At 37.5% G+C, this 24,337-nt stretch overlaps 1 protein-coding gene across 1 annotated transcript; it reads right to left on the bottom strand.

Annotated features, from left to right (window-relative positions):
* Nucleotides 1-1,665: 1,665 nt before the first annotated feature.
* Nucleotides 1,666-24,057, bottom strand: LOC143718635 (uncharacterized). Its single transcript, XM_077209663.1, has 3 exons — nt 23,781-24,057; nt 23,365-23,677; nt 1,666-3,611 (listed from the first exon to the last, which is right to left on the bottom strand). The coding sequence occupies exons 2-3, from the start codon at nt 23,588-23,590 to the stop codon at nt 3,025-3,027; spliced, it is 813 nt and encodes a 270-aa protein (XP_077065778.1). The 5' UTR covers nt 23,591-23,677; nt 23,781-24,057; the 3' UTR covers nt 1,666-3,024.
* Between the last annotated feature and the right edge of the window lie 280 nt (nt 24,058-24,337).

The raw sequence follows: 24,337 nt of genomic DNA, 5'->3' as shown, positions 1-24,337 counted from the left end.
CTGAAGCATTAAGAGTTCCTTTCACTGGAACTAAGCCCAACCCTTGAAAAACAACCCCACACCATAATCCCCCCTCCACCAAACTGGCAACCGCAAACCAAGAGAACACGTCTCCACTGCTCTAGAGTCCAGTGACGGCGTGCTTTACACCACTGCATCCAGTGCTTTGCATCACACTTGGTGATGTAAGGCTTGGATGCAGCTGCTCGGCCATGGAAACCCATAGAAGCTTTCTATGCCCTGTTTTTGAGCTAATCTGAACCACACAAAGTTTGGAGGTCTGTAGCTATTGACTCTGCAGAAAGATGCAGAGTGGTGACTCTGGTGACTTCTGCGCACTGTGCACCTCAGCATGCACTGACCCCGCACTGTAATTTTATGTGGCTTACCACTTCGTGGCTGAGTTGCGGCTTTTCTACTTTGTTATAATACCACTAACAGTTGACCGTGGAATATTTAGTAGGGAGGAAATTTTAACGAATGGACTTGCACAGGTGGCAACCTATCACGGTACCACACTTGAATTCACTGAGTTCCTGAGAGTGACCCATTCCTTCACAAATGTTTATAGAAGCATTCTGAATGCCTAGGTTCTTGATTTTATACAACTATGGCCATGGAAGAGATTGGAACACCTGAATTCAATGATATGGAGGGGTGTCCCAATACGTCTGGCAATATAGTGGATATATTTATATATAATAGTGCTGTCAATCGATTCAAATTCTGTAATTAATCACGATTAATCACTTTTTATTAAAGAAAGCCAGTATCACCAACAATACCAATACTGCTACAGATGTCTCTATTAATTTTTTCTTTTTTTTACTCAATTTTAAACACCAATTATAGGCATTCAGCCTTACAGTATAATTGAAAGTTATCATTTTTGTAATCTTTTATTAGGCGTTAAACTTTTAATTTACATGAACTTAAAAGAATCTTCACATTATAATAATGTCCCATTTCCCTTCCCCTTAATATATCAGGGCTAAATTTTTTCTATACTGGCCCAGTCAGACCGGTTCAGATTTTTAATTGCCCTGTCAAAATGCCCAAAAACGTTATTGTTTTCATTGTTTTTTGACCCATGTAACCAGTAATTTTTAGGTAGGTCTGACAGGTAGGATATACATGTATAAAAAAAAATGTAAAAAAAAAAAGTTATAAAACACTAAACAGTCTTCACTGCATAAATTATAAATTAAATATAGATAAATAATAATAATAACTATAATAATACATATTATTTATGGCCGCCTAACGTGGCACTCAAGGACACCTTACATGCAGATAAAACACAAAACAATTTACAGTCCAAATGTAGCTGTATACTTTAGGCTATTATTAAAGAAAGCAAAGGGCATGCAATGATTTATGGGCTACATATGAAAAACCAGAAATAATGCTCATCTCTTCTGTGTTTGCTGCAAAGATATCGAATTATAATAATAATAATTATTTAAATTAAATATGTAACTAATTGTGGCGAGCAGGACGAGGCAGAGGGACGTGAGAGAACGGCGCGAGGCCGGTGACTTGATTAATGATGAACGACACCTGTGAGACGCACCGGTCTCGTATCTCTCACGGAAGAGCGGAAGCTTAAAGGAGGAGCGATGACTGTGAAGATCAAGAGAGGACCAGGCCTGAACCTGTGTTTTGTTTCTGTTTTGTGTGGCCAGCAGTCGTCCGTGAGGGGCTGCTGGCTTATACTTTTGTTTTTGTATTTGTTTTATTTTGTTATTAAATAGTTCAACAACCACAGTTAAAATCCCGGTGAATGTAGCTGTTCATGAATGTTCGATTAGAGACTTAACTACATATTTCAACATGTCTCAATCAAAACTGTTTAGACAGAAGTACAGAAAAGAGTATTTACTCTAGGGAATATTTACCTGAATTTAAACGGTGTTTAAATGACCTATCGTTTCGCTAGATAAAACCCTATTCCTCAGCTGCGATCGTGCGCAGCCTGTGTTTAAGCACTTCAAAGACCTTTGAAACTGCATTGATTTATGACTTCAAAACGCTGGTTGCCATTGAAGTCCATTATTCAAAGAAAAATCCAGAAATGTTTTCCTCAAAAAACTTATGTTCTCTTCCACTGAGGAAAGAAAGACATGGATATGTTGGATGGCATTGGGGAGAGTAAATTATTAGGAAATTTTCATTTTGAGGTGAACTAATCCTTTAAGGCAGTGTTAAGAAGAGTAATTTATTCATTTTCAACTGAATAAACATATATAAATGCCTAACAGATTGACTGGGCGGGGCGGGGACGTGATCGGCTCGATTGTATTTTCAATTCCACAATGAATTTTGCTACGTTCATTGCAGGAATTTAAATGCAATCTCAAGTCCTAACTGTGACTGTACTGTATATGCAATAAAAAAAAAAGACATTTCATTTTGCTACAATTTTTGCTTGAACATGTTAAACATATCTAATAATCTCTGTAATACATATTCATTTTAATTTTGCAACTTATAAAACTTTAAATTATGTTTAAATAATATGTTAAAACTAGTGTAGGAAATAGCAAATGTAAATTATATTATTGAATTTCAATTATCATTATGCTCCAAATGTTGCACTATGATTTGGAAAATGTCAATTTAAATACAGAAATGCATTGCTATTTTGCATATTATATTTCAATTGAATGCTATCCATAAGCTTCCATAGTTTAACACCTGTTATACATGATGTGTAAACACATGAATAAATCATTATACAAAGCTTTTTGCATCCCTTAATCTAAAGTCTAAACTATTCATCATGCATAAACACGTTTCATATCATTTATAAATCTATTTATATCTATTTATCTATCTATCTAATGCTGTTACAATGTGTGTAACGCGATCTCATGAGCGTATCAGTACGTAAGTGTTGGTCTTGCATACTTACATTTCAATGAACACTAACGCACATCAAGGGCATATGTACAGCTTCTAAATCAGTTTTACACATGATACATTTTTAAAAATGTAATAATGTTTACTTTACTTTTCTTTATTCTACTTCTCCCCAGAATGAACTCTCATGTGGGTTTTAAGGTTTCCGTATTGATTGAAGCTCTTTCCACACTGTTGGCATGTGAAAGGCTTTTCTCCGGTGTGAATTCTCATGTGGACTTTAAGGCTTCCTTGTTGATTGAAACTCATCCCACACTGTTGGCAGCTGTAAGGTCTCTCTCCAGTGTGAATTCTCATGTGTCTTTTAAGGGTTTCTTTTTGCCTGAAACTCTTTCCACAATGAGAGCAGGTGTAAGGCTTCTCTCCAGTGTGAATTCTCGAATGAAGTTTAAGGTTTCCTTGTTGATTGAAAATTACTCCACACTGTTGGCAGGGGTAAAGCTTCCTTCTATTGTGAACTCTCATGTGGACTTCAAGGTTTCCATGCTTTCTGAAACTCAGTCCACACAGGTGGCATGTGATATTACCTATAGTCCCTGTCTTTTGAGCCCTTTTTCGTGAGGTAGGATTTTCAGTCTGTGAGCAACTAAAAGACTTTTCTTCAGTTATGAAATCATGATGTGTCTTGTTCTGATCTTTCTCTTCCATTTCATTCAGATCTTGACTCTCCTCTTTCAACGGCATCAGATCTGAGGTGAAAAAGGACAAGTTAATCCTGGTTGAATGCCACAAAGCAAACGAAAAACATTAAAAGTGCGCTCCTTTAACAATTCCTAAAAAGCTGACATTGTGATCTTACAAAGCTATTATTTTCAATGAAGCTGACTGAACAATTAATCTTTTCATAATGTCTACACTTTGTTTATTATAATAAGAGGATTTGCCAACATAAAGAATTCAGCACTGAACAAAAACTTTAAAATCTATCTTAAATGCATCTGATTGGACTGGATTCAATATATCAACACAAATGTCTGTGATTGGCTACATTGCACAACGCTGAAAAAACATGTTATAAATAGAAACTGCCTATGCTTGGTGCCTGTAAATCGTTTTTATTTTGTTTCAGTTGTTCTTTTTTCTTTTGTGCAATAGATAAATATCATTTGATGTGTTTTTATAGGTTTTATTTTTTAGATATTTCTATTTTGTGGGAGTCCCAAGAATCGTTTTACTCTCCCGCAACCTACAAGTGCACAACAAACAGGGTGCGGTTTCTGCCGTCCGTTTCCGTGAACTTTTTTCTGGAACACTTCACAAACAGGTAAAGTTCTTGTTATTTGTTCTTGACATTAACACTCATGCAACTTATGACACTTTTCCACTGCATGGTACGATTCGGCTCCATTTGCTTTTCTACTGCAGTTTAGTACCGCTTCAAAGTGGGTGGGATTATAGACTGATTGTTAAAATTGCTGAAAAACTTTTTCATTCCTCGACACATCCGCTCCTCAGCTACCAACGCGAGGAACGTCTGCTGCACCTCATGTACTGACCAGACATTTCTTTTTTCAAGTTTATATTTTTATTAATTTCAAGCAAGTCGTTTAATAAAAATTGTGCAAACAAATAAAACTGAGGTGGCTTTTGCTGACCATTTAAATCTAGCGGGTTTGGTGTTTCGTGTTGCAAATCAAATGTCGCTTGTAGTGACGATTCTCTCTGACCAATCAGTGATCTGTGTTTTCACGTCACATTTTAATATCGGTACTGTACGCTTGGAACCTAAACAGAGGTGGTACCATTTAAAACGAGCCATACCAATGCAATGGAAAAGCACCACAAAGTGAGCCGACCCGAACTGTACCATGCAGTGGAAACGGGCCATTATAGACACAGATAACCATGTTGTTTTTGGTTTTACAGATTCATAACAATGGCCACATACCAGATTTGTTTCAGAGTTTTTCGAAACTTTATCCATACTTTTGGCATGTGTAAAGGTCCTATTATACTTCAAGCTAAATCGAAGAACGAACTGATGTGAAGTCATTTCAAACAAAATCAGGCCAAAACGAAGTTCGTTCGCAAATTTTTTCTGTAAAGTTCGCTCCGGCTGGTAAACACTTTTGTACTACCATTGGTCCGTGCCGATAACGTAAATGGTAGGTGTGTGCGGAGGCTCTGCCTTCTTTCGCGTGGAAATCTTTTCTGGTTTATTTGTCCTGTTCAGCCCTAGGAGGTCAGACGTCTACGAGTGAAAACATGAACACACTTCAAGAGCTGCTTTATAGTAGAAAATGTTGTACTTATGATTAAATGAGACACTGACACCGTTTTTCATATTTAATACAGTAAAGCTGCTTGATTTCAAGCAATCTATTGTATAAAGTGATGTAAATAAACGTTACATGAATTTTCCTAGAGTGGCTAATTTCAGTGCAAACATATCCACATTGCTATGATCGGATGCTTTTCTTATGCTTTATAAAAAAATGCTTGTTGTTTTCGCAATTTTGTTGTGTGTTTTAGTTATTTAGAGAGGAAAGCACACCTATTTATATATTCCTCTAAACGCCACTCTTAGCAGTGTGGGCGTCGATGTTCTCTAACAGTATATCACTGCTCAAGTATTACGAACTTAATTTTTCCCCCAAACGAAGAACGGAAAAAACGTATAATGGGGCCTTATGGCTCCTCTCCTGTGTGAATTTTCAAGTGCCTGTCAAGAATTCCTTTTCGGCTGCAATTATTTCCACACAGTTGGCAGGTAAAAGGCTTCTCTCCCGTGTGAATTCTCATGTGGTTATTAAGGCTTTCTTTTTGAGTGAAACTTGTGCCACATTGTTGGCATGTGAAACGCTTTTCTCCAGTGCGAATTCTCATGTGGACTAAGGCTTCCTTGTTGATTGAAACTCATTCCACACTGTCTGCAGGTGAAATTACCTTCAGTACCTGTTTTTTGAGCCCTTTTTCGTGAGGATGTTCTTTTAGCCTTAGAAAAGATTTTTCTTCAGTTATGAAATCATGATGTGTCTTGTACTGATCTTTCTCTCCCATTTCATTCGGATCTTGATTCTTCTCTTTCAATGGCAAAAAAGACAAAAATTAATCCCAGTTTAATGCCACAAAGCATCCGACATTAAAATGTATAACATGTATGCTAGATCCTATATGCAATCAACTGTTTACATGGCTTTTTAAAAATGGCGAGTGCCAGTGTTTTGCATACGTTCAGCCAATCAGCGTACATTTGCATCATTGGTAGTTCCTATTGTGTTGGGTTATACTCTACTCTGAAATATGAGCTAATTTAGTCCCCCCAAAAGACGTTCCTATAGCTGCAATTGTTCCCAGTTTCTGCAGTGACAACACACCATAAAACAGGTAGTTCCACCAATAGTTACAGGAACTATGAAAATGTTCCTCCGGTGTGAAAGACCCTTATTTATTTTGTCAGAGCAGGGTTGGAACTAAACTTTGCAGGACTGTGGCCCTCCAGGAACTGAGTTTTTCAGCCCTGCTGTACTTACTAAGCTACTTAAAGGGGTGTTGCATAATCTCAGAACTTCTCAATATTGTTCAAAGATCTTCTCTTTCTTTAGGACACATCTCAAAAACTTTCAAGCTGGCAGTTATTAACCCTCTGGGGTAAGCGGAGGAGCCAGGGGGATCACTTGCATTTTTTAAGAGCAGAAAGAACTTAAAATATTTTTAAGATAATACTTTTAACTTAAAATATTTTTTCGACGAACACATAAGAGTAATGCATCATTCGATACTGTAAGGGGTCTACTTTTCTTTGCTTTCACAACAACAAAATATAATGCTTTTATAAAATAAAGCAAGCAAACAGGGTGTGCTTGTGTCGTCTCAGTTTCCATGAACTTCCTTCTGGAACACCTCAAAAAAATGAACCGAAACTCAGTTTATACTTGCCATACAGACATGAGATATATGTCTTTAGAAAGCTTGGTGTCTAATTTTGAAAGATGCAAGTCAAATCAAAAAACAAATTATTTTAAATTACAGACTGTAATTTTTGAAACCACCGAGAGGTACACTCTTTCCCATCTGAGCTCATCATCTATTGTTGTCACACCAACTTGCTGTAATGATGCAGTTAATCTGAAGAAGACAGAAGAACCAGGTTCCAACAACTCAAAAGGTTTAATTCCAATTCAAAAGGCAGGCAAACTTCAGGGATGTGATTCTTGCGGATTTTCAGCCTAAAATCATGACCCACGTGAATCATGCAGATCAGTAATAAAAATAAAAAAGTCCACAAACGGACTTATTTTCAAATGGAACCATTTATTCTCAAGTATTACGGCTGTATCTTAATGGCATCTTTTTATTACTGGGCCAGTATCACTGATATTAATATAGCTACTGATGTCTTGATGAAAATTATTTCCCCCCAAATTTTAAACATTTGTTAGGCTTCAAAAAAATAACTTTTAATTAATTAAAGTGAACTTAAAACAATCCTCACTTAAACCCATAATAAATGTCATATTTATCTGTACCTTTCCTGTCTAACATGTATCAAATATACAGAAATTGAATAATGTTATAAAACAGTCCACACTGCATAAATTATAAATTAAATTAGATAGATTAATCCTTATTAAAGCTACAAGTGTTCTTTAGTCAAAGAGTAGTTTTCTCTGTTCCTTTTGTTCTTAGGTTAACTTTACTGACAAAGTAAAAAAGAGAATTAGTGGCTGCTGTCACTTTAAGATCTGCCGCTGCTGAAAGGATCTCACGCATCTCATTCTCTCACTACTCTTTAATTCCATTCTCCATCATGATAGACCAACGCTACTTTTGCGTCATCGAAGGGTAACGCCCCTTTTTGGGGGAAAACGAACGGATACGGGGTTACAGAGGTGTCCATTTGAAATGGTCGAAAACTGGATTAATGACCCCACGCAGTGGCCAAATATGGACTATTCAGACATCTACCACTATCTCGTGAAATCACCAAAATGTAGCCTATTTTTTTTTGTCATTAACACACTCACAGTATGACAAACTAGACGATGAGGCCGTGAGGGATGCTCCATTGTGGCGGTTTGTATTTTGGTGAAGAAATGATTTTCTTCATCTTCCGAGAATTCAACACCGGTAAATACATTATTATCTCAGACCATGCCTCTGTTCGTTCAAGATAGCTTGTGAAATGATATATTAAAGATGTTAACCAAACCTAAAGTGATGGGAAAAGATGAGATGCCAGGAAAGATTAGGCTATAATAGTTTTTGTGTTGATATAGGCTATATATTTCCTCTAAGCTCTTTATTTCATTCTCCAAAGTTTCTCTGGGGAAATTTTTCCGAATAAAACAAATAAAACTTTCTCGGGCAATTCAAAAGTTTTGCAAGTGAACGCAGAATAGAGATATAACGTTAATTTGTTAGGATCATATAGACCAACGCTACATATTTTGCCGTACACTGTAAACCTTTTTACAACTTTCAAAGTCCTAGCACTTTCTAGACACAAGCAGAAACCAGCCAAGTCCACTTTAGTCCTAGCCTGCCACTATTTCAACAGTAAAATCAGTTAACAACCAAGATAGCGTGCCTAGTGAGAGCTAATCACGTAGCTGCTAGCAGCTAACTAGTATAGCTAGTCGACAACAAAACTATGTCAATAGCTTAAATCAAGTTAAATATGATCCAAGTGACATGGCCTCATCGTCTAGTTTGTCATACTGTGAGTGTGTTAATGACTGAATATGAGTGTGTAGATGTCTAAATCGTCCATATTTGGCCACTGCGTGGGGTCATTAATCCCGTTTTCGACCATTTCAAAGGGACACCTCTGTAACCCCGTATCCAGTAGCTTCTTTAAATACCGCTCACGGTCCTCGGCCGGCAAAGAGAGTGTGTATGTTTGTGCCATTTTTGCTATCAAGAAACTTTGCAGATCTAGAGCGAGTTCTGTTCTCAGAGGAATCCGTTTGTTTTCCCCCAAAAAGGGGCGTTACCCTTCGATGACGCAAAAGTAGCGTTGGTCTATGGACAAGTGTTTTTGTTTTTTTACCGCTAGTGGCATAGTGAAGCTTTTTGTGGCAAACTATGCAAAAACAAGCTCCAGGCTCTGCAAGTTTACTGCATCAAGTGCCTAAAGCCTTCCCGTTTTTTCCTCTTTCTTCAAGCCATGCCCAGCGCCACTTGTTTTTTACTTTCTTCTCCAACGCAGATGTATTTTCTCCTGGTTTGATAAACGCCATTCTCCATAGCGTGTGTACAAGCTAACTGCGAACTGGTTCCCTTCCTGCACAAGACCCGCCCTCCTCTCTAGCAATTGGCTAAGACAACCTAATATCATGCTCCCATTGGTTGTGACAGCTGTGCGCGCTGACTCTTGAATCAAGGTGGTAGGTTGAAGAGGACCGGTGTTTTATTCAAGTCAGATTAGGGCCTGTTCTCATATCGCGTCTTTTGCGCGCTCAAGTTCGTTATTTCAAATGTAGCCGCGCGGTATGTGTATCATGGCCCATAAGTAGTGAAAAAAGAGCTCCCACTTAGCTAAAACGGCAGTTATAGGGGATATACATAAAGAGTGTCTTTGTCCCTCTTAACAGACAGAAAATGCAATTAAAATGTCTTTCCAACATGAACAGGGCCCTTACATGTGAACAAGATGCGTTTAGCAACTTAGCCATTGTTTAAATTCACCTAAATAGTGTTTTAGACGGCTAACTGTAGTCTTGCGCTGAAGTCCCGTGGGAACTCAGTTGTAGCCGGAAAAAGGTAAATAGCAGTGTGCAGGTGGGAGTATATTATATATACAAATATAATTTAAGACATAGAGGCTAGTGAAACAATTAAAGTTTTGCAATTAATACTTGCAAAAAAAAAAAAACATGTATTACTGCACATCTCTCCTCAAATGGAAGGATAAATAAAGTTGACATTGCCTCCACAGTGGTTGCACACGTCTTCGTCCACGGAATGGCTTTTTTCTTCATCCAGCCCTGCTGTGTTGTGTCTGTGTAGTCATCCTTGTCAAAGTGTTCACTGCAAATGCGGTAATCTTTAGCGCGTAGTACTTGTATGCGAGTTTGCACATCAAGCTGAAGTACAACTAGCCACAACTGCAGAATCTCGAGGTCATGGAAAGGAAGACGATGAAAATTTTAAATTCTTGTATTTTCGCATTCTGTTGCCACAATTCGGAACGGCACAAACGCGAACCATTTCTTCACTTTTGAGCAACTCCGATCATCACTCTTCACACACTACGCTCCTCCCACGGGCACACTGTTTACTTTTTACCCGCTACAATTGAGTTCCCACGGGACTTCAGAGCGAGACTACAGCTTGCAGTCTAAAACACTATTTAGGTGAATTTAAACAATGGCTAAGTTGCTAAAAGCATCTTGTTCACATGTAAGGGCCCTGTTCATGTTGGAAAGACATTTTAATTGCATTTTGTGTCTGTTAAGAGGCACAAAGACACTCTTTATGTGTATGCCTCCATAACTGCCGTTTTAGCTGAGTTGGAGCTCTGGGCATTTGCGGGAACAGCTCCGTGTTGCAATCACCAATCCGGTTCGTTTGTTTTCTATAGACAGTACTCACAAAGGTATAACGATCAAGATTAACTTAAAAATTGCCCGGAGTTCTCCTTTAATCACGATCACGATTTTGGCTTCCCACGATCAAATTCGCGTGATCGAGCGATATTTAAAATGCGTCATTCTGTTCACAGAATGCTCCGTATCAAAGTTTTTTTTTTTTTGCAAAGCCAATCTAGCGCTCCGTAAATCACTGCCTGATCACGTGCCTCCGTGAGCGACAGTGCACGAGAGAGACCGAGTGTCTGCACGCGAGCGACAGTGTGCGAGAGAGACAGAGTGTCCAAGAGCGCGCACGAGTGTGTCTGCGTGCGAGACTGAGTATTGGAAGCCAAACAAACCAAAAGTGGGACGAGACAGCGGGGGTTTACAGAGCTCGCGCCGCGCTGACATGTCATCTGCGCGGTTCAATGGTCCGAGTTCAATGGCCGATTCGTCAGCGCGTTGCGCGGACGTGTTTCCTAGCAACACCAAGTGGGCAGCGCGGTGCAAACAATCCTCACCAGCGCTGCGCTGACCAATTTAAACAGATACAAGTTCATTTGGCGCCACTCAATTACATTTTACCCATAAACCTCTGCTATTATTAATGTAAATGAGTGAGGTAAAATGGCTAGGCGCATTGTAGAAACAATTTTAACTACTCCTGACATTTTGAATAGAATTGAGGAAGCTCTAGGGGACACAGACATTCATTCAGAAAATGGGAGACGAAGACTTTTTAACGTTTGCCACAAACCAGACCCACTCCAGCATTCCAGTTCGCACGTAACTTCAGTGGTGAGGCCTCAAGGGGAACTGTATTAATAATTGCAAAACTGCTGTGTCAAACTTAAAATTAACATTACCTTGGCCGTCCCCTGGTATGTAAAATTGGTGGTGAAAATGGGGCGTTCACAGGAGGGTTGAAAATATGGTCCACCAGAAGACATAAGTCTTGTACAGCCTCTTGAAGTTCATTGATTGTGGTGATGAGGTCAAGGTCATTCTAAAACATTATACAGATATATATATATATATATATATATATATATATATATATATAGTGTGTGTGTGTGTGTGTAAATTAACAAATGATTGTATTAATTATGGAATTCAGACATAAAAAGCTTAAAGTCTACAAATGATGGCTGAATGCAAAACTTACTACAATAATAAAATACATTACCTGAACATGTAAACTGTCCGATATAATTACCAGAAGGTTGGCGTGCTCCTCAAGAGTCATTGAAGTTTCTGCTTTGTACAGCTCTTTCCGTAGCCTCTATACATATGTGCAGTTCTTCAAAGTATCGACGCACAACACTACTCTTTACTAACACTATTAAAGATAATACACATAAGAAATGTATGCATTTCATCTTGTCTTTCTTCTTCTTTGCTGAAGTTTAGGAGTTTTTCCCTACAGAAGACAGAGAACCAATTTTTTGTAAGGAAGGAGGGGTTTCTTTATTGTACATTTATTTGCATGTATGTTTGCACTGCACTGTTTAAATTGGTCAGCGCAGCGCTGGTGAGGATTGATTGCGCCGCGCTGCCCACTGGGTGTCGCTAGAAACACGTCCGCACTCCGCTGACGAATCGGCCGCGCGGCTCGGACCATTGAACCGCGCAGATGACATGTCAGCGCGGCGCGAGCTCTGTAAACCCCCGCTGTCTCGTCCCACTTTTGGTTTGTTTGGCTTCCCATAACCGAGCGTGTCTGTGCGCGAGAGAGACCGAGCGTGTCTGCGCGCGAGAGAGACCAAGCGGGAGCATTAGTAAATTGCATTGGTAAATTGGTACATACTACATAGTAATATATAATTACTATATAAGAGGCATGGAAGTTCGATTAATGGACTCCAATAATCAGTACTACAAACGTCTTGTTCTGAACTATTGTTTAATAAATAGAAATAATAACAATGACTCTGAATTTTGTCCATTAATCGAACTTGCATAGTTCTGCCTTGAAATGTTCTCATTTGGTTACATTCTGTTATGGAATATTTTTTTTTTATTGATTGTATATTTTGAGTTTTATTCACATCATGCAGGTACAATGCAAGTTTATATTTTGCTTCCTAAAATATATTTACACAATGTAAAATAGTGCCCTGTTGAAGTTTTGCTACATTTTCTTTGTTTTATTTATTTTTATTTATTCTTTAAGGAGATGCACTGAATTTTGGTGAATAAGTTTGGACCTGTTTTATTTTGATCCACATATTTGTACATTAGCAGGAATGTAGTACAATATGGATTTGAAAAAGCCATTATAATTAGCCTATGTGACAATAACATTAGTTTTGGTTAAAATCAACAAATAATCGTGATAATTAATTGTGATCTCAATATTGATAAAAAATAATCGTGATTATCATTTTGGCCATAATCGTGCAGCCCTAAAAGTGGTATTAACCATCACCTGGATAATCAGTGGCCATATTTTGCCAATTTGTATTTACATGGTGGACATTTAGTTGATGCTTTGATCCAAAAGCTAATTACAGTAAGTAAATGAAATAAGCTAGATGTTATTATTTCCCTTTAACTCAAATTAATAAATATATATATTACCCTGATAGCTAGCTTGGACGTGGTTTCCTTTCTTTTGGTGTGGGGTTCCAAAAACTGGGTCAGGATCCAGTGTTGCCTGCCCGTCCTCTGTGCACCTGAACTCGCTGAGGCTTCACACTTCTTGTAGTGCGTGTATTGTGTTCTCAGAGAACCACGAATACACACACACAAAAAAGAATGGATTCGAGGACTTGTGGTTGAAATTTAAAAAAGTAACAAATCCAATTCCAAAACTCACAATTTCACGAATTAAGTTAAATTAACTTTATTCTTTTAAGTTAAAAGAATGAAAAAATATCTAAATATAAAATAAGATATAATATAATAAAATTTCGGGACAAAAAAAAATGAAGTATAATTTAGGGCTTCGGGTCATTTGGACCCACGAGGGAAGGATTTGTTACAAAATGCGAGGGAAGGATTAAGTAGTGCAATTCACCCAACACTGGTGCCAGCAAGGGTAATTTTTGCTCTTCTACAGTACGGATTAAACAAATTAGCACAAAACAATACAAGTGTTCATGACTAGCGAACAATAACGAGCAGTTTTTGCTAATGACCTTAATAGCCAAAAAGAAAACCGTACCTGATATAACAAGTTTTTCTTCGATCTCACGACAGAGTTCAGATTTCACCACTCTGTTTGCGTACAGTTTCTCTGTAAAGTCATACAGAGGCGGCCTTTCCTGGATCATGGTGACTAACTGGTCTTCGACATCTTGATTCCACAAAGCCATGTTATTAAAATAATCCTCTGGTCAAATGAGATGACAAGAGTGACAAGTGAGTGAGTTCCGTCTTTACTCCGTCCTCTGTTTGCTTTCGTCAGCTCAGTTTTTCTCTCGCGTGCTCATTCTCTTTCTCTCCAACGAGCTCCGCCTCCGATTCGACATGCAACATCGGCTGTAAAACAGCTGACGGCGTCCGAGAAAACTAAAGCTTTTTTAAAGTTTTTTTTGCGCTTGGCCCCGATAATTGCTGCTTTTATATTTGATTATTTTCGTGTGTCTGATCATGCCATTATATGGAGTAGGTTTGAGTAACAAAAAGCTTTCTGAGCCAGGTTTGACTGCAATAATAATGCAACTGACAAATCTTCAAATCAACATTTAAAGGTGCATTGTGTAATATTTAGGAGGATCTGTTGACAGAAATGCAATATCATACACACAACTATGTTTTAAATGGTGTACAAAGACCTCACATAATGAACCGTTATGTTTTTATTACCTTGGAATGAGCTATTTTTATCTACATACACCACGGGTCCCCTTACATTGAATAGTGGCCCTAAACGGAAAAACTTCTCTGCGTGTTTCGTCACTATGTTGTTCTTGGTGCAAAGAAGCTAGCTAAACTCAGCGAATAAAACACAATGATGAACAAGTAGCAATAATATTCTCAATTAAGTAAACACAATTTATCAATTTATCTTTGTAAAGAAACCTCATTGCTTAACTGGCTACTCTCTGCTGTCTCAGACGATGACATATTTTCCTATCGGCCACCGTAACTTCTGTTGGTTGCAACTCTTAACCTCACCACTAGATGCCGCTAAAATTACAAAGTACGAAAGGTAGTCTTTAAGAATGTCTCAATATTATATAGGCCTATTTAATGGGCCAGGAAGAGCTGTGCATCTAAACCTGACTTCCCTAACTAGTGACTGACGCTAGCGCCTTAAGTCTATAGCATCCTTGTTAACGCGCCCGCCTCCCAAACCGGTGTGGTGAAGAGATGAGTCCCAGCTTAGGACCCAAGCAATCCAATTGGTTCAAAGCACGTTTTATGGGTAATTGCTTTAGTGCCTGGTTACAAATCAGATTTCACTTTATTATACAAGTCGTTTGAACTACGTTATAACAACCATTCATGTCTTTTAACTTATACGTTTCATATATTAGTATATAACCAAAGCTATAGATTGTGAAATTAAACATTTCTTGTTCTTTGTGGGTTTTTTTTAGTTAACCTGTTAAGCTGCAAGGCCACTTTTGAAAAATCCCCAGAAATGACATACCCAAACTGAAACAGATACAGTTCATGAACCCTTTGCACTAAAAGCACAAGTATGATCTCATTTGAAAGCTGACACCTGGTAGTTTATTGTAAATGTAGAATTAATTATTGTCATAATGACATTTTTTTTAAATAGCTTCAAAGTTTTGTAAAGTTATTAGAAATTTATTTTTATGAAACATCTTCATGAAAATAAAATTGAAGTTGGCCCTGGAGCAATCTAGAAATGCACTGCAGCTAAAGCCATATGTGTGACCATTTTATATTTAAAATCTGAAAATGATAAGTCTAAAACTCTGTATTTAGTTAAATGTTTTTCAAGATCATGTCAAATTACTTTATTTTGATTAGACTCTAAAATGCAAACTGATGTTTAGTCATCTTCGGAGTCATCTATTCAGTCTATTGTCTCTATTATTTCGTGGTGCAAACGAGCCCCATTCAGTGTGAGTCTCCCCCTGCACACATTCACACCTCTCCAGACTGGTTATGGCTCTAGATATGCATTTCTTTTGTCTACATTATAGCTACTAACGACTGGCTATTCACAGGCTATTCATAGGGTTTCAAACCCTAATTTCTTTTATCAAAGTTCTCACTAAATATTTGAAACTGGTATCAAATGCACTGAAACATTTCAGTAAGCATTCCTATTTAGAAAAAAATCATAAAACAATAACTGCTGGTGGCAGGTGCACCTGGGCTAGCTAGCATGTTAGCTTAGCACACCATCAATACACGACCATTTATGAGATTAAAACCTTGTTTGTGCTCCAAACTTACTTTATAACGCAAATCGAGTGTTTTAAATAATCTTCTGTGATCTAATTTGGCTTCAGATTAAAAAAAATTAGACAGAAAATTTATTATTTATAGTGTTCTGCACGATGATGAAATCTATATCGATTAGCATTACATTATAAATATAATCTATTATTATGAAATACCTGGCATGGCTTGAAGAACACAGGTAACTCAAATATCATTGCTATCATGTTTATTGTCTTCAAAACATCTTTATCTGCATGTTACAGCGATCTCTGTCAGCTACTTTCTGTATCAGTGACGTCCCAATGTCACATGACTATGGGTCTTCTTCATGATCCATATATGGACTATTATTGTGCATATAGCGCCCTCAGGCTATTGGTATGAATTGAAAACACAGCACATCTCAGTAAGAAGCGATCATAAAGATTACATAGACGCATTTGGGTATAAATTCAATAAATATTATTCCTGTCTATAGAAATATGATGTGAATCTATGAGAATATATCAATATTTCTCCAAGTCTGCACATTTTTGAGCTAAAGCCCTGAGGGACGTTGTTTAGTGAATCGCTGTCATGACGACAGCACGGAGTGTTTTTTATGAATGGACCAGCTGATGCTCATAATTCATATTAAAGGTATTGACTCATTTTTTCATTTCATAACTCCTGACACAAATTAAGACATAACTGTCACTATAAGTTTCTCAGAATACAATAGTGGTCAAATACTGAATCTTGAGTCTTATATATTTTTAATGATGTATAGTTTGTCAAGGTATAACATTAAATCTGATAGTAAATTTGAACTAAAAAAAAAAAAAAAAAACGCTTCAGTGCGCCGACGCACTGGTGAAGGTTAAGAGGTTAAAATAGTAGCATAGCATACAGCTATCCGAAATGCTTAGAGATAAAGTTTTTTTTAACCATCTACGATATTTTTCGATAATAAACTTCGCTAACAAAAACACTCACCTAAAGGATTATTAGGAACACCATACTAATACTGTGTTTGAACCCCTTTCGCCTTCAGAACTGCCTTAATTCTATGTGGCATTGATTCAACAAGGTGTTGAAAGCATTCTTTAGAAATGTTGGCCCATATTGATAGGATAGTGTAACGAGGGTTCTTTGTGAGGGATGAAAGAAGACAAGGGTGGGCGTAACAGGGACTCGTACAATTTATTAAATAAACACAAAAACAAAGAAAAGGTGCGCCACATGCGCGTTCACCGTAGGTAAAACTACAGCACAATATAAAGACACTCTTTCCTGCTGGGCTCAGCTCTCAGTCCACTTTTATCAAACTCTTCCCGATGTGTAAACTCAGTCCATTCATAAAACTCTTTCTGATGTGCAAACTCATTCCATTTGTCAGCCAGCAGGTCGTGAGTGTTCGTACGAGTCCCCAGTCCTTCTCTCTCCTGCTCTCCTGCACCAGCCAGGTTTTATGCGATCTCCCCACGCCAATTACTGCAATCAGACACAGGTGTTCGTCATTTTGCACTTGACCCACTTACTTACCGCTCGGCTCCTCCCTCACTCTCCCGCTGCAAACTCCGCAAAACCACACCCCCCTCATCACAGATAGCATCTTGAAGTTGATGGAGATTTGTGGGATGCACATCCAGGGCATGAAGCTCCCGTTCCACCACATCCCAAAGATGCTCTATTGGGTTGAGATCTGGTGACTGTGGGGGCCATTTTAGTACAGTGAACTTATTGTCATGTTCAAGAAACCAATTTGAAATGATTCGAGCTTTGTGACATGGTGCATTTTCCTGCTGGAAGTAGCCATCAGAGGAAGGGTACATGGTGGCCATAAAGGGATGGACATGGTCAGAAACAATGCTCAGGTAGGCCGTGGCATTTAAACGATGCCCAATTGGCACTAAGGGGCCTAAAGTGTGCCAAGAAAACATCCCCCACACCATTACACCACCACCACCAGCCTGCACAGTGGTAACAAGGCATGATGGATCCATGTTCTCATTCTGTTTACGCCAAATTCTGACTCTACCATCTGAATGTCTCAACAGAAATCGAGACTCATCAGACCAGGCAACATTTTTCCAGTCTTCAACTGTCCAATTTTGGTGAGCTCTTGCAAATTGTAGCCTCTCTTTCCTATTTGTAGTGGAGATGAGTGGTACCTGGTGGGGTCTTCTGCTGTTGTAGCCCATCCGCCTCAAGGTTGTGCGTGTTGTGGCTTCACAAATGCTTTGCTGCATACCTCGGTTGTAACGAGTGGTTATTTCAGTCAAAGTTGCTCTTCCATCAGCTTGAATCAGTCGGCCCATTCTCTTCTGACCTCTGACAAGGCATTTTCGCCCACAGGACTGCCGCATACTGGATGTTTTTCCCTTTTCACACCATTCTTTGTAAACCCTAGAAATGGTTGTGCGTGAAAATCCCAGTAATTGAGCAGATTGTGAAATACTCAGACCGGCCCGTCTGGCACGCTCAAAATTGCTTAAATCACCTTTCTTTCCCATTCTGACATTCAGTTTGGAGTTCAGGAGATTGTTTTGACCAGGACCACACCCCTAAATGCATTGAAGCAACTGCCATGTGATTGGTTGATTAGATAATTGCATTAATGAGAAATTGAACAGGTGTTCCTAATAATCCTTTGGGTGAGTATAGTTACAGTCTTAGAAATTTATTTATAGTGAGAGAGACTGCTTGAGCGGAGGAAGGGATGGTAACTGTGTCTGTCTTTCTGTCATCGGCCTGCTAGAGCAAGCTGAAGCAAAATAATGATAATGAAACAAAACAACCCAGCTGACCTTGTTAAATTCTAATGAATAATGAACAGGCATGCTTTGAAACTAGTTAAGAAACCATGTAAAATTAGGTAAAAGCTACAGTAAAATGTGAAGTTTAAAATCTTACTTAAAATTTAAATCTTTTTTGAGATGATATAATGAAAAGCGAACATTAAAAATGAACAGTTAAAATATGTGTCTAATATGTGTGTGTATGATGGTGACTGCACTCTATGTCTTGTATGTGTTAGTTTGGGGTACGAATACTGCGTCTGAATAGTGTGTATATTGTGTCATTAACCTCTGGAATGAGGGTTTTATCATTACAGATGGGTTAAGGCAAATGACAAGTTTTAAGGAAGCTAATAGATTTGAGTCAATCTGATGAAAAGATGATGCAGAACATGGGACGAGCTTTAATTGGAGTGGTTCTCCAGCTCTGTCTGCAATTGGTAATTATGAATGCTTTTGTCATTTATGATATTGAACTGAATTACTCTCTGGATTAGTATTTTATATAAATTGGAATTGTAAAGAAGATTGCCGTCCATTCTGGGGTAAAACTCATGTCTAAATTCAACTGAGGGTCTAAATTTAAATAGACAACTAGGTGGGATCATAAGGATAAACGTAGGAAAAAAAAAATATATATATATATATATAGACTTTACGGCAGAGAGACAAAGTGACACATTGGCTAAGTCACTATCCAAATTATCCAGAGTGAGCTCCCTCATTTTTATTGAAAGGCCGGAGGGCGAACAAAGGAGGAGTGAATATAACTTCTAAAAAGAAAAGGTTGTATTTCTCAATCCATTAAAAGTATGTATGACATTAGATGTCTAAGAAAACTACAATTTAATAAAGGTAAAAAGAGAAAGCAGCTATATGGCTGTGGGCTGGGATCTGAGTAACATAATATTTTGGTTTCTGTAAAACTGTAAAGATAAGTGGAACTGAGACAAATACTGTGAGAAGTAGTTATAATGAAAAATAAAGTTGAAGTTAATGATAAGAAAACAAGAGTATTGAAGAATTAATAAAATACCATGATTTCCCTAACAAGGGAACTTTAAGTGTCACTAGGCTGACAGTGGTGAGAGACTCGGATGCAGAAGGAACTGGCATGTAGGGCAAGATGGAAGAAATATAGTAGAAAAAAAAAGTATGTTATGAAAATACAATTTCTGATAGAATTTATGGAAGTCAAATTAAGTTTAAATGGTATGGAAAAGTGAGTTTCAAAATAAAAACAATAAGACATTGTATGATTGACAGGGATTCAAGTGATATAAGGATAAGGAATGAACAAAAGCTTTATTAAGCAGAATGGGGAACGATCCTATATTTTAGTGGTAAAATAATTACTGAAATGATGATGTGAATTTGTTTTATTTTATTTCTATTTTTGAAACAAACAAAAAAGGGTATAAGATGTTATACAATTAAAATGGTACATGCTATGTGACTGTAAACTGAAGGATGATTTCAGTAAAGACTTAAAGTGCTTACATCGATTATTATGGGCCTTAATTATTAATATTTTATTTGTTTGTTGTTTATTTTTAGTTAGACAACCATTGTGTTTTGAACCTAAAGGGTCTAAAAAAGGGGTAGTGAAAATAATGGATTAACCATCCAACTTTGTTTATAATAAAAGGAATTGGAAATTATAAAAACTAGTGCATATATCCTGGTATTTACGATTAAATATGTACTTGTATTGTATCAGTTAATTTGATGATGAAACCAAATTAGCCAAGATGAATAATAGCTGTGTAAGACATGTAAAGACAGCTATGTCCAAAGGTTCTGGAGATCAATATTATAGTATGTGGGATATGTTGTTGATATTAAGTCATTGAAGGAAAAAGATATTGTTTGTTTTATAAAAATTAACCTGACAGAGGAACATGGGTCAGAAACCTAACATTTTGAAGCAGCCTCTTTATGGATAGACCTGATGTGGTGTTTAGGACGCCACATTGGTCTAAAACGGGGGACTGAAGGGGGTGGATTGGAATCCACTGCTGCTTCAATGTATATGTAATGATTGATTATAATTAAGGTATTAATCAATATTTTTCCTTCTAAATATCAAATGAGTTGAATGACTTCTCTGGAGATTTTACTTTATTTATATAAGTTACCAGTGTGATTACTGAAATGTTCTTTTCATGTATTCTTTAATGTCTGTATTTGATATCTGAATGCAGTGCTTGCTTATTTAACCCAGCTTCCAGAAATGAAATAGGGACTTGTTTTGTGTTTGAGAAAGGTCTTCAATGTGTTTAAACATATAGGGGTCATTGAAGCCAATAGTTTAAGGGACCATTTCTTTGTTAAAGCCTTTCTTTCCAGTTAGACTAAAATTTAGCTATCTTTGAGAGAAAGAACGCATTATCTTGATGTTTTGAGAGGACTCTCCTGTTTATAGTGAGAGCCTGGCCAAATCCAACCTTGGAAAAGCTGTGTGTCGGTGTGTGTGTTAGTCTTCTTGGTTACAGGTTAAGGAACCACTGGCATTATTGGAGATTGACTGAGTTGTTGTTCTGGACATGCTGGCGCCCAGCAACCCAAATCTGCGACCTGGAAGGTCATGACGTGCCTAACTTCAGCTGCATAATCGATGGAGATATGCTTCAGTCTATCTGTATATGTGTGGAAAATTACTGTGTTTATCTATTTCATAGCCAATGAGAATCATTCATCCTGTAAGCAATGACGTAGCTTAGACCTTGGAAATCGTATAACTGCTGTGATCTTTGTAACTGTAAGCGGGGCGGCCTACGAACTCCTGTGCGAGTATTGAAGCTGACTTCTGCTGATGAAACTGCAAACTATCTTCAGTAAATATTTTCTTTAATTTTTTATAATTCTGACTCTGGGTCTTCATTCTTCATATCTGGTTCTGGGTCTTTAACTGTACACCCCTTACAGTATACAAGCATAATTCGGTTTAAGAATTAATTTTGACCTGACATGCTTGTAATTTAAAAAAAGTATGTTATGCCTTATTGCTTAATAACAATTAACAATGTCGCAAAATATACCTTAAAAATGTTATTTCTTTTACTTTAACTATATAAATAATCAGGATAAAAATAAAAGATAACATGAATTAAAGTTTGATCAATTACATTAAGAATCGTGAGAACAGCTTTATATCAGCACTTCACCACATCAGTTTAAATCTTGTTCATAAACAGGTTGCATGTATTCTTATGAATAACATTATACAGGTAAATGTACTTTGTCTTATGATGTCATTCAGCAGCAACTGTTTATATTTATACGCAAGGCTATACAGCAGGGCTATTCAATTAGCTTAATTCGAGGGCCGGATTATTAAATTGAAAAGTTGAGGTGGGCCGGTGGGTTTAGCTTAATTATTGAAACATATCAATAAGTAAGCTAAAGTAAACATAAAAGTATTGTATTTACTTGGAAATGTGGTACCCAACAGTATGCAGATTTATAAGACCATAATAAACAACTTATTTACAGCTATGTACAAATATATTAATTATACAGGATCATAGCTGGTAAGAATTATTTTATTAATAATTATTATAGGCTTAAATTAAAATATTCTGACAGTGAGACTTTGTAACCATAGGTAAAACCATGCATGGCTACTCACTCACTCCCACTGTATAAAAAATGCCTAAACAGGTAAAAACTATACACACAATTAATTATTTACCTATTCCTCTACCCCCCCTAATAAATCTAATGCAATATAAATGACTATAACATAGTATTCAATATAAACATTCACGGTAATTGTTTCTAAGGGTGGTGATTAGGGGATTTAAAGTCTTCTAACTTCGTTCATGGCACAATGTTTCTGCTGTTTACTTCATCAATCTTGTTGGGAATGTTGAGGCTGTTTCATCCGATTAAAAACTAGTTAAAATCATTGAGTGATTTATGGTTTGTAACAGAGAGATGTGTCAGGTTGAAACGCTTCTCACTGGATTTCGCAACGCAGTTTAATAATAGTGTCCGGGACCGGGAGTAAACACAACTCCTTTAAGCTTGCGTTCCGTTATCCACTGGGCCGCGCTGCGTAGTTCAAAGTAAACTCGTGAAACAACTGAAAACAGCGCTGTTTGTTCTCTATTTGTTGTTACTGACCAAGAAACCGCTTCAGATGATTCAGTGACAGAACGGTCCGAACGAATCCGAATCGTTTCAGCCCGTTATGCAAGCGCGTTTGGCCAATTCATGGAAAGGAAATAATCGAGCCAAAGAATGATTAATTCACGAATGAATGATATCGCTGGTTCAGTCGACAGAAATACAGGACACGCATAATAACTGCTGAAATATTCGGACTGAAAACGCCTCTCAGGTCAGTCGGAGCGCTCATGGTACACACACAGTGCGTATAGCCATACAGCTGCAGGCGGTACTGCGGCCACGCGCATATCTAACCAAATTTAGCCACACCACCAGGAAAAGAGGAGGAGGGAGGTTGAGGTGCCCTCGGGCCGGATGGAGATGATTGGCGGGCCGGACCTGGCCCGCGGGCCACCAATTGAATAGCCCGGCTATACAGCCATCTAGCGGTTACGTCTCGGTATTGCAGATGATAAACGGTGCTGAATTTATAAGTAAAATATTTGTATATATTTAGGGGATATTTACTAAAATCCCCATAAAATAGCTACAAAATATTAAAGGAAATATTAGTGACATTCTTTAAAACTATCATTAATTTCTGTAGAGCTGGACATTTTAATAAGGATCAAATGAGTGAGTTCAGCTTTGAGAATGAAACTAACCTGTTTGTTCCTCAGTTTCTTCATGTTTCACTCTGAATGTTTCTTCAATCTCCACAGTTTCACTCTCCTCTTTAATAAACACCATATTTGTTTGTTCCTCGGTTTCTTGTTTTACTCTGAATGTTTCTTCAATCTTCATGTCTTCACTCTCCTCTTTAATAAACGGCATCTTTGTTTGTTCGTCGGTTTCTTCTTGTTTTACTCTGAATGTTTCTTCAACCTTCATGTCTTCACTCTCCTCTTTAATAAATGCCTTCTTTATAATAGTCACGGATCTCAGTCTCTTCACCAGGGGGTTTTCTGTATGTTTGTCCTGTTTAAGATGAGAATAATTAACATAAATAATCATTTAGCAAAGTGTTTGATTCAATTGACTCGGAGTTTTGAAAAGCTCCGTTTCTCTCATCACTACTTACCCGTGTCTGAATTCGTGTTTATGACACTGATTCACGATAAAGGGTGCAAAATGAGACGCAACTTTTGTTACTCGTGTGTTCTTATTCATTACTTTGCACACACGACTTTAATAAATGTTAAAGCAATGCAATGTTACATTTAATAAAACATAATCCATCCTAGCTGCGTCGCTTTAAACAGTTTCTATCGCTTAAACGCTTAAAACACAAACCTTTCACAGCATATCTATACAGGAGCGCGACGCAGCCTTATGACGTCATACATCAAGACCAAAATAAAAGTCCTGTTCACGTACGCTGCTGCGTCTGAAATCATAAAAGTGTAAAAAAAATTACTTAGAAAAAAAAATATACACACACACACACACACACACACACACACACACACACACACACACACACACACACACACACACACACACACACATATATATAGAAAATATGACAATTCAGAGCTTAATGTATCGTGAAATACATTTAATAACACAATGGTAAGGTTAATAATACAGTTAATATTGAGAGTTAAAAAATTAAAATTAAAGCTATAACACAATGAA

Source organism: Siphateles boraxobius, unplaced genomic scaffold, assembly GCF_051911475.1.
Source record: "Siphateles boraxobius isolate OS27281-9 unplaced genomic scaffold, OSU_SipBor_1 61, whole genome shotgun sequence".
NCBI classification, from domain to species: domain Eukaryota; kingdom Metazoa; phylum Chordata; class Actinopteri; order Cypriniformes; family Leuciscidae; genus Siphateles; species Siphateles boraxobius.
Note: the sequence above shows the minus strand (reverse complement) of the source record. Positions and strands in the feature narration are given on the sequence as shown.